Source organism: Mus musculus, chromosome 6 (assembly GCF_000001635.26).
Source record: "Mus musculus strain C57BL/6J chromosome 6, GRCm38.p6 C57BL/6J".
Taxonomy (NCBI): domain Eukaryota; kingdom Metazoa; phylum Chordata; class Mammalia; order Rodentia; family Muridae; genus Mus; species Mus musculus.
The window spans coordinates 40,244,591-40,255,391 of NC_000072.6; the positions used below are offsets into that span (position 1 = coordinate 40,244,591).

The 10,801-nt window shown below is 44.9% G+C and overlaps 1 protein-coding gene across 2 annotated transcripts in view; it reads left to right on the forward strand.

Moving 5' to 3' along the window:
- Tmem178b (transmembrane protein 178B) overlaps positions 1 to 10,560 on the forward strand; it is a 383,921-nt gene extending 373,361 nt beyond the window's left edge. For both annotated transcript variants that reach the window (NM_001360978.1, NM_001004182.4), the window contains one exon: positions 932 to 10,560. In NM_001360978.1, coding sequence (NP_001347907.1) covers positions 932 to 1,182 — 251 coding nt within the window. In that variant the 3' untranslated portion in view covers positions 1,183 to 10,560. The remainder of the gene's footprint in view (positions 1 to 931) is intronic.
- The last annotated feature ends 241 nt before the right edge of the window (positions 10,561 to 10,801 follow it).

Consider the following 10,801-nt stretch of genomic DNA (forward strand, 5'->3'; position numbering starts at 1 on the left):
CATCAAACATGGGTATTAAGAATGAACATATTAATGTAATATATCTTACCTTGTTTCAACTCTTCTAATGTTCTTCTAGTGGAAGGTTAATTTGAGGAATATATCTCAAATATATGTGTGTGTGTGTGTGTGTGTGTGTGTGTGTGTGTGTGTGTGTGTGGTAGGTGTGTTTGGATGTATGTGGTGAGAAAGATATTTTAGAGATGCTCCTAATATCAAATAGGTTTGTTAAATTTCTCATTGAAGCATGTTAGATAAGTTACCTGATGCCTGTGTGGATAGCGAGGTTGTGAAAACACATGTTGGTCCCGGGGTGTTGACCCCGCCATATATTACAAAGAAGTATTTCAGAGAGCTTGTTTTTCCATGGAACATTTTTTTTTTGAAATGTTGCCTTATAGAAAAATGGAGACGATTTTCAAGCATCAGGCAACTGAGACAATAAACTGAGAAGGCGTCGTGCTTCTTGGTGGCCAGAGTTGTTGGTGACTAGACTGAAGAAAGAGTGCTTAGGTTTGCATAAGATGTAATGCATCTGGGAAAGAAAGGAGATGTTTTGTGGGATGTTTTGTGTCTCCAACAAAAGATAACGTATTTTAAATACTCTATAAAAATGGATTAAGTATCCTGTGGTCATTCTCCCCTATATAAGTCTCTAATGAAATACTCATTTGGGGCATTTTTATCAAAGAAGAGACTTCCTGAATTTGTCCAAGATGGGTAATGGTTGGAGAGAACAGAAGCAATGAGCTTTTAGGAGTGACCTCTTCTCATGAGCTACCCTTGATGAGGGCCCACTCTTCCCTAAATCTCCTTATTCATCCCACTTAAGAAGTTGTAATGTAATGATCCTAACCTCTCTTCTCTCTTCCTCCCCTCTTCCTTTCCCTTCCCCATTTCCCTGCCCCGTGTTTCCTCCCTTGGTCTCCAGGAACCTTCTGCATCATTTCACTGTGCACATGTGTGGCTGGGATCAACTTTGAGCTATCACGTTACCCACGCTACCTATACGGACTCCCGGATGACATCAGCCATGGCTATGGATGGTCCATGTTCTGTGCATGGGGGGGCCTGGGCCTCACACTAATCTCGGGATTCTTCTGTACCTTGGCCCCCTCTGTCCAACCTGTCCCGAGGACCAACTGCCCTAAATCCAGACCAGAGAATGGGACAGTGTGCTAAAAGACAAACAAACCCATACCTATATATATATATAAATATATATATAATATACATATATAAAATGAAACTCAATCAAGATGATGCCAGTGCCAAGGTAGAGTTGAGTTGGCTCAGGCACCTGCATCTCACCAGACTTTGTGTTGCCTCATGTCCAAGATGGGAAAAGTGTCCCCATCCTGTGGCTCTCTCATCCGTTTTTGACTTTGGCTTCATGATTTCCTCAAGACAGAGTGAAAGCCACCACAGGCATCTTGATCCTTGTCACTTGTAAGGATGTGGTGGTGACCTGGAAGGGACAGAGGCAGTGGTCTGAAGCGACACAGATTCAGAGAAGGAAGTGCCACACTCTGGGCCAACAGGAGAGGACACCACCACCACCCCAGCCATCAGATCATGGGGGAAACTCAGTCCCTTGAGTTCATAGAATGTAACCACATCTTTGAGGCCATTTTCAGAACCACTTCTCTGCTCTTCCTGTTCTGAGCTCCTTCCCAACCCACCAGCGACACGGCACAAGTGGAAGAGAAAACAGACCGAGAAGGAAGTTTTCTCTTTGTGGCCAAACCTTTGGACGATGCTTCAGAGGTGGGAAGGGGAGAGAAGATGCTGAGAGGCAAGATCCACATCAACTAAAGGACATTCCAGTGGATGCTCAGAAAACCCAGTCTTACCTTCCAGCTGCCTTACACCCAGTTAAACAAGAGGCCACCCTGTCCTCCCCTGCCTGTGCTCTCTGGGCAGATTGGAGCCTTTGAGTAATGCTGTGATGTGTGTGTGTGTGTGTGTGTGTGTGTGTGTGTGTGTGTGTGTGTGTGTGTATGTGTGTGGGGGTGGGTGGGGTGCACACACACACATGTGTGCACATGTGAATAGGTGTTGGGTGGTTAACTTTTTCTTTTCCACTCTGTGAATGGAACTCTCTCTCTCACTACTGTTGTTTTTGACCCATTATGGAGGCCCAAGAACTGGGAATTATCTTGAAGGGCAGGCCTTCAGGGGTGCCAATGCAGCAGCTGCAGATCCCTGGAGAGAGACAAAAGTGAGTGTGTGTGTGTGTGTTTGATGTGTGTGTGTATGTCCACACATGTGTGCATGTACACGTGGTGGATATTTCATGAGTGTGGGACTTTATAATTTGTGTTGCATTTATTTTCTATTATTTTGGTACAGCTGAAATTCCCAGAGGGCAAACCAAGAACAAAACTACTGGGCCACAGGACCCTGTGGTACCTCACAGTATGGTTCTGGAACTCCGCAAGATTTAGTCCACTAATTTTTGGAAGTTCAAGACACAGCTGGGCACAAAAGTCATAAGAGAAGAGGGGGAAAACATACAGTTCAGGAGAGAAAAGGAATGTTGCTTCTGGTTGCTGATGTGCGAGTACGTATACCAAACAAGACCTTCACTCCCCACTGTGGGGGCTGTCCTTTGTCACTGGACGTCTGCTCCTTTTCTAGGGGGGAGCCCTGTACAGAGGAAAGGAAATGAGTCACATGCAGAGAGAGCACCTCCATGCCCCATGCGCTCAAGTTTGTATGATATTATGTAAATTAATGGAGAACTCTTGACTCTTTCCATTCTCGTCCCTTTCCTCTTGATCTTCAAGGCCATGAATCCCAAAATAGCTATCTATCTTAGAGGCTAGCACCCAAACTGAGGTGCCATCCAAACTGACAAGGCCGTCCAGGTATCTCAGGCTCACCTGAGCAAATTTCGCACTGGGTGCTGGCAAGTGAAGAAGTCAGCCAGAGCTGTGAATGCCACAGGGCAGGAACAGCTCATGGTTACCTTGGGAACCCTGCTGGTGCCAAGTGTCCCTGGGGAGGCAAGGAGAGAATCCTGAGCTGGCACAGCCATGGTCAGCCAAGCAGAAGGGGAGCTCAACAGCTGCAGAAAAGATCTGCTTTGGAGACTCTGCCAACCACTCGGCAGACTTTCTCCCCCACGTGCTCTGTCTGTCACAGCCCCCTGTTTCCCATCTCTTCTCCTACCAGACTCCGCACCTACTAACAGCTTCCCTCCCCTTCCTCCATCTACCAGGCTGTAGGCCCTGTTCTTCTTCTCATCTGCTCTTTTGACATCCCCCCCATCACTGTGTGTGTGTGTGTGTGTGCGTGTGCGCGTGCGCGTGCGCGTGCGCGTGCGCGTGTGCGTGTGTGTGTGTGTAACTCCTATCAGGTGAAATATCTGATGGATTTCAATGTGGGTCTCTCTTAGTGTGTGTCATTTTGGTGCACTGTGTGTGTGTGTGTGTGTGTGTGTGTGTGTGTGTGTGGTATCATTGTGTACCTATATACAGGTGTGGTTGCATTTCTCAAGACCTCCTCCTAAGGGCCCTGGTCAGATTCTACAGCAGACCTTGCATGTGAGCGCCCGGAGTGTAGGCATACCAGGTGAACAGGGGCAAGCTGGTGTCAGAAAATGCTGCTGGCATCCAAATGAGAGTTTTTAAATTTATTTATTTACATCAAATGCTGCTCCCCCTCCTGGTTTCCCCTCACGGAGACCTCCCCGTCTCACTGAGATTTCTAAGGATCATTTTAGAGACAAAGGGCATATTCTATGATAAGGGAAATCATTAAAAAAAAAACCCCTCAGTTTTGTTTAAATTGACAATTTTCTTTTTCTTTGACAAGCTAGACTTTTAAGGTGAAAGAAAGACTCTTGGATTGAGAGGTCTTTTGTTTTCTCTGTGGGCATCCTGAGCTGAGCAGGGATAAGCAGGTAGGTATATATATCCATGAATACCCACTTGGGGCACTTTTCTGTGACTGAATGCTAATTCCAGCTGTTTTCCAGTTGCAAAAAGAAGGGGAAGCTAAGCCAAATGGGACATTTTGTTATTAGCTATTTAAACTTTTCTTGAGTAAACTTTCTTGAATATTTATGCTTTATTTTTAAAAACCCATACTCAACCATAAACAGATCATCTGCTCTCTCCAATTGCCCAACACCGTGATAAAACTTTTAGTGAAACTCACTGGCTTTCCTTTGAAACACAAGCATTCCTGAAACATTCCATGGACCCCCAGGAAGGAGATAGACTCTCTGGGCTTAGCTCATCAACTCAGCATCAGCAGAACAGGACCTTAGAGTAACTCTTTCACTATTACAACTGGACAGGGACAGATACCGATGCTGGGTTCTGATCCTTCTTAGCAACAAAACAAGCTGAGGCGCCTAATCAGGATGGAAGTCTCCACACTGACAGCAGACAGCAATCTCTGGCCCAGTGATCTGACTCCTCTACCACAGGGGATTGACCACTGGTTAAAACAAGCCCCTCTGATGCAGTTTCTGGAGCTTTCTGGCTGTGAGGCAGCTAAGGACTGCATAAAGAAGGAAGAGACATGTCTTGGTATGTGACACTCTCTAGGTCAGACTCTCCTAACTCCAAACCATAGACCCCAACCTTGTGAGGGGACCCTGGTTCCTACCCAGGTCAAGTTCCAATAGCTGGATGTATTCAAGGAGTACAGTTGCACATGCCGTGGGCTCTGTGCAAACCAGCAGCATGAGGCCACTTTCAACAGTCATTTCTTTTGCTCTCTCCTAGATTGGAGGTTTGGGAAAGTTGGGGTCTAACTAGGGCAAAATACAATTTCCTGTTTGCATTGGGGAATTATGGCTCTTTTCCAACTTTCCTTTTCCCTGTGGCTTTCCCTATGATCCATTTGTGACAGTTAACATCTTAGGGAGGCAAAATACTTCAAGCACTTCTCTCCTTGTTTGCCATGGCCCGAGGTCTCACAAGGAGCTGTGTTTATCATGAAGATAAGAAAAAAAAAAATCTGTCCTAGCTTTAGTGGCCAGACAGCTTTTCAGCAGCCTTTCTCATTTCTAGGGATCATGAAGGCATAATTAGAGAGCTCCCCCAGAGCCAGATAAGTCTTTATTGGCTTCAGGTCCTTCAGTGGTAGCCTGGGCCCTGACACCGTAGTGGTGTATTCTCCCCCAGGGGAGGTTTTCTACCCAAATGTGTCACCTCTCCTCAATAGGAAAGGGAACCCTGGGATTTTGCATCTCCTTAGACATCCATATACATTGTAAGAGACCTAACTAGAAAGTACCATAGTTTTCTCCTGACTTCGGGAAGATGTGTGATTTAGGTCTCCAGTGTTGCCCACCTATGTAATATTCATAATAATGAGGTCACAATCATCGCTCAGAGCATTTGGTGTCAACTGTCTTCTGCTGGGGACATTCATTCACTGATTTTCAATCATGTAGGGGAAGAAATAGACTCATGCACCCTCTGTCTTTGTTTCTGTGAAATACTGGTTACCTCTCATAGTTAGAGAGAATCTTCTTGCCTGGAAGAGTCTCTGCTGCTTCTGGCCTGATATGCCCCAGTGAACACACCCATCCCTCTCCAGGGAAACATGATGAGTCAGAAGATCTGATTTTACAGAGTAGCAGTAAGCCTTGCTGCTATCTTCCAGCCCAGACAGACAGAGGAAAGGGGCAGATTTTTTTTTTCTTTTTAAAGCAAGTCCTAAGAGAAGATGCATCCAAATGGTTCTGGTGCCTCTCAGGGTGCTTGACTTCTGGGGTCATGTTTACCATTTCTCCATCCATGCTGCTATGCCACAAAAACATTCTGTTGACATTGGTCCTAGTCCTTAGACTAGGCTATTACCAGCTATTAAGTTTCCTCCCTGAGGACTACATGCTCATTGTAGAAAACCATGAGAAAAGCATGCAAAAGACTGAGAGACTGGTCAGAATCCCATTGCTCTGAGGCCCCTACCATGGACCCAGTCATAAAGGTTCAGACCTCAGAACCTCTCAATGAGTGGTTGTCATTGGGTGAACCGATGGGGCCAGGACGACATGGCATGGCCAACAGAACTGCACCGATTGGCATCAGTGACTGTGTGTTCTTGGCAGCAATACGAACCAGAAGAGTAGCAAGGAGGCATTTGAAAGCTCATGACAGAGCTAAAGATCTGCCCCCCCTTCTCTCCCCTATTTCTTTTAGGTGCCATCTCAGTCTAATCATGGGTATAAATTCACCTTGGCCAGAGAAACTCACTAATTAAGCTACACTTGTATAACACAGCAATGGCTGAACACTTCATTCTGCTCTGTACTAAAACAATTTGTGACTCTGGGCACTGTGTCTTCTCCATACTTGAACTTCCTCATCTATAACAAGAGGACGGTGATAACACTTTACCTCATGGTATATTAAGGTCAACAAAGAAATTGCAAAGCAATTTACAAACACAAAGTGTCTATGAATTATGAGCTGTTCAAATTGCCCATTATCAGCAGTGCAGCCACTACAATGGAATGGTTCCATCAAGGCTCTGCCAAGAGGATAATGTAGAGTAGGAGAGGCCATCTTGGTTGCTGAACTTGAGTGTAGCTAGCCAACTGAAGCACATAGGATTCACTTCCCCTTTCAAGCCCTCCAGAGAAATGGCCTCCTTCATAGTCTTTACCCATTGCCAGACTCACTTTCTTTACTTCAAGGACAGTCTTGCAAAGTGCACTCCTGTGTGTTACCAGAAGTGATGATACAAAGAGATCATGTGGAGGCCAAGAGCATAGATGACTAAAATAGTTCGAAGCAGGCATGGAGTTAGTGCTGTTTGTTTGAACAGTTCTATTATCATTCTTAGCTGTACATGCTCATGTTGGGGAGCAAAGTCCTATTCTTGAAGCTTTTAAAGTTCTCTCATATTTAGAGTAAAGAGAAGTATGATAAAAGTAAGAGCCCACTTCCTCTTGTCAGGTTGTAAAGCTAGTGACTTCATCAGTAGCATCTCAGTTCTGGTAGGAGGTCCTGAGTGATGTGTCAAGTTGGGACACACCCCTGTATGATCTTACTTGGATCCTAAATTCTAAAGGAGAAAATAATTGATTCCCCCAAAAGAATTTCCACGCCTTTCTTCTTTCCTGTGTGCACCAAGATGTTCTACCAGAGAACAACAAGACCTTGTTCTCTTTATGACTAGAGTCTAGCCGATAATAAGGGTAATGTCATGCCCACAAGGGTGGGTTGTTCAGAGCCAACAAACAGAAAGCTGGGCCCCAACCTAGGAGTTGCTCAGGTACACAACTCAACCTGGTATCTTCCTGACAAATGCCCAGCTACTACTCCTTCTACCTAAGACCTGTTATGACTCCCTAGGGAAACAACCTAGTGTCCTCTGTTGCTCTCCCTTGGACACCGAACTATTCCTTTCCTCTCTGGGTGGTCTGTAGGCCCATTCCCATTTGTATGTGCCAGTATGTCTGTGTTGTGAGTGTGCTGGTGCCTTTCACACAGAGATTTCACAGAACCACTCTCATGTCCCTCCCTGGCCTACCCCACCCCCCACTGCCCACTGCCCATGGTGTGACTGTTTTGCTATTCAAGACTATCTGTAAAAAATGTACAAATAAAAAACTGAAAATTAAGGGGAGGGGGAATTGCATCTTCTTAAATGCTGTAATGTAGCCCTTGGTTTCCTGAGGGCCTGTGAGGACTGCCCTAGAATCCTGAATCTGGGGGGCACTTGAAGAGAGGGAACGCCTGTCACAGATTTCTCCGGTTGTTTTCCTGATGGTCGCTTCTGCTTGCTTGGTACTCTCTGTTCTAAAGACATTTGCCTTTAAACTTAAGTATGTCTCCCCCCCCCCCAACACCCCTAAATAAAAGCATATCATCCAAGTTAGACTAGTGAAGGCCAGGACCCATCTCAACCCAGAGGCATGACCTGGGGTGATACTAGTGACTTTGTTAATAGCTCACCTGGAACCTTGAGTGAATCTTGTGACCTCACCACGTATCCATGTCCTCTCAGACTCACGGGAAGCAGGGTGATGTTGGGGACACACGTGACACCCGGTCTCCCTATCCATTCTGCTGCTATTTGTGCCCATGCTGGCTGTTGTATGCTGACAGAGTTCAGGCAACCCAGGAGCAGCTTTCTTCCTGTTGCTCTGGTGGGAAGCCGACTTTCCTCAGAAAGTAGCCTGCAGCCGGTTTGTGGACAGAGTCCAAAGCCTTTGATCTACCTTTTCAGTCTCAGATGCCTTTTCACACCCACTTTGATGATCTCATCTTGCTCTCTCTGATGGACAGAGCTTTGTCACACAGGACTGGGGTAGGAGAAAGATCATCAAAGGAGATATGTGAGTGGATCACTTAACCAACTGTGGCTGGCTCTATAAATGTGGCTTCCTGCATAAAGAAGCACAGGCTGGCCAGGGGACACTATAAAATCGGAGGGGGAAAAAAGAACTTGGTTCTGGAGATACGATGGAGGTTGTAGGTAGAGGATGTGGTTAGATAAACTTAGAGGTTAATGAAAAAATGTTTGTGCTTCCAGAAAGTCCCTCAGCAGAGTAGCAGAGAAGCATCCCCAAGGCAGTAGTAACCCTAGTAGCATCCAGGGCATGGATAATCCCAGAGAGCAAGGGGCTACTAGGGAAGAGTGGTTGCCCAAGAGAGATACACACATTTGGCCTGCGCAAGCAGCCCTCCACTCATGGTTATAGGCCCTTCAATCTAACACTTCCTCACTCCTCATGGAGTTTGGTGACCCTCCTTGAGAACTGTACAAGGAAGGATTTAGACCACCCCACCACTGTCCAATAAAATTTGGTACAAGTTGTGTATGCAATTTGAAATATTCTTCTACCTGAGTTGAAAAGCACCAGCAAAACAGGTGATATTAATTTCAATACTATATTTGAACCCAGCACATCAAAAATATTAGCACTTCAACATGGAATCAGTATAAAAGTTACTGGCATGTTTTATGTTCTGTTTATTTCAAGTAAGATCTTCTAAACCCAAGGTGGGTTTTACCCTGAGAAAACATCTCCAGCTGGATCAGCCACATTGTGGGGGCTCAAAAGCTGCACCAGGCTTTTGTGACCATCTAGGAGAACAGAGAGTAAGGTCTGTGGTGGATTTCCTTGTGAGAACAAAGGCAAAGGCTGGATTTACTCAGTAGCAGCAGAGCTATAACCATGATGCTGACTCACCCTTGGAAGTCCTACTTTACCTTCTTAGTAAGGGGAGAGAGTCACTGCTGTGAACCAACCACATGTTATATCTGCCTCAAGGGGAATTAGTGCTATCCTTGGAAAAGGCCCTGATGACCTGTCAGAGTCCTAGGGAGAAAGCAGGCCATGCCCCTGGGCTGTAGGAGAGTCAGGCACAGCCCACCCTATCCATATAGATAGATGTCTTATATCTTATGATAAGAGATAGACAGGCCTCCCTGTTGTTAAGAATAAACGTCTCTCCCATCTTCTAACATCTGGTAGAGTCTCCTGCTAAAAACATCATCCTCCAATTTCTTTAATTTTTTTTTTTAATCTTGAGTGTTGAAAAGGAGATATGGGAAAAGAATAGCAGCCACACCGGGTCTCTTAAGAGGTAGCAGAGACAAGTTCTGTCCTTACACTAGGACACAGGCCACCATTTCCTACCTCTCCTTTCTGCTTAGAGATCTTCCTTAGATCTAAATGAGCCTCTTCTGTGTGTGTGAGAAAGACAAGTAATGAGATCTTAGGACATAGAACAGAATCAATGCAAGCAACCAGCCCCTGGGAATTCTCCAGCCATGGCAAAGAGCCAGTATGATAAGGCTTGATTCACTTAAAATCTAATATTCTGAGCCCTCTGCCTGCCACGCAGGAGAAAGGGAGCTGATTTGGTGAGTAAGTTATATGTGTGCTCATTAGACAGGGGCCATGGCTGGCAAAACCTTCAAACACCTGGAGTGTTGATGGTCCACCAACTTGTGGCTCAGTCAATAGAAATTTATTTACTCTCACTTTAATTTGCATAGTGCTTTCTGATTGGTTAGACACAGTGTGGTGTATACTGCAGGATTCTAACAAGACTCTCCCCTTGGAAATAACAATTCCTGTGGTTATTGGTGCTAAAATAAGATTAAATATTATGTTAATTTGTTCTGATACAATTTGAATAAATGTATTGTTTAATCTTAACAAGAATGCTACATCTTATCAGATCTATTGTACTGTCTGTTTCTTCTCATAATTAATTAATTACAGGAAAGGTGATCCGAACCAGATCTGGAAACTCTTGTGATATTCCGAGAGGAACTTACCAGGGAAGTGGGAGGGGGAATGAAAAGGGAAATTGCCAGGTTCCTGTGACTTTGAAAGGACTGAGGAAGCAGAGAGCGAGCGTTTGGGGACTTCACTGAAACTGACTGCATCTTGCAATTTTCTTTTTCAAATTGGCAGAAATATTGTTATTTCCATCGATTGAAGAAAAAAAAGTGTCTGGTAATTAATTAAATGACTTGTTCATGGAAAAAAAATAAAAATAAATAATCTGTCAGTTGTGGAATGTAAACTGATTAAACAATTAAATAAAGAAGACCATGTTGTGTGTTTTAAAAGCCTGTGTCTGCTGTCTGTTTGGGGTGGGGTTGGGGGGTGGGGAGAGTACAGGCTGTGGTATTTGATGGAGAACAGTGTTGTTCCCTGGGGTTTTGTAGAAAAATAAATTGTACAATTCTTACACGGCTAGCTGAAAACTCTAATCCAGAAGGAAACAGACAATGAACATTTCAATAATGTAACAGCCAAAGGTCTATGTTTTGAGCATTAGGGAAGAGACAGGAATGTGTAGATGGACTG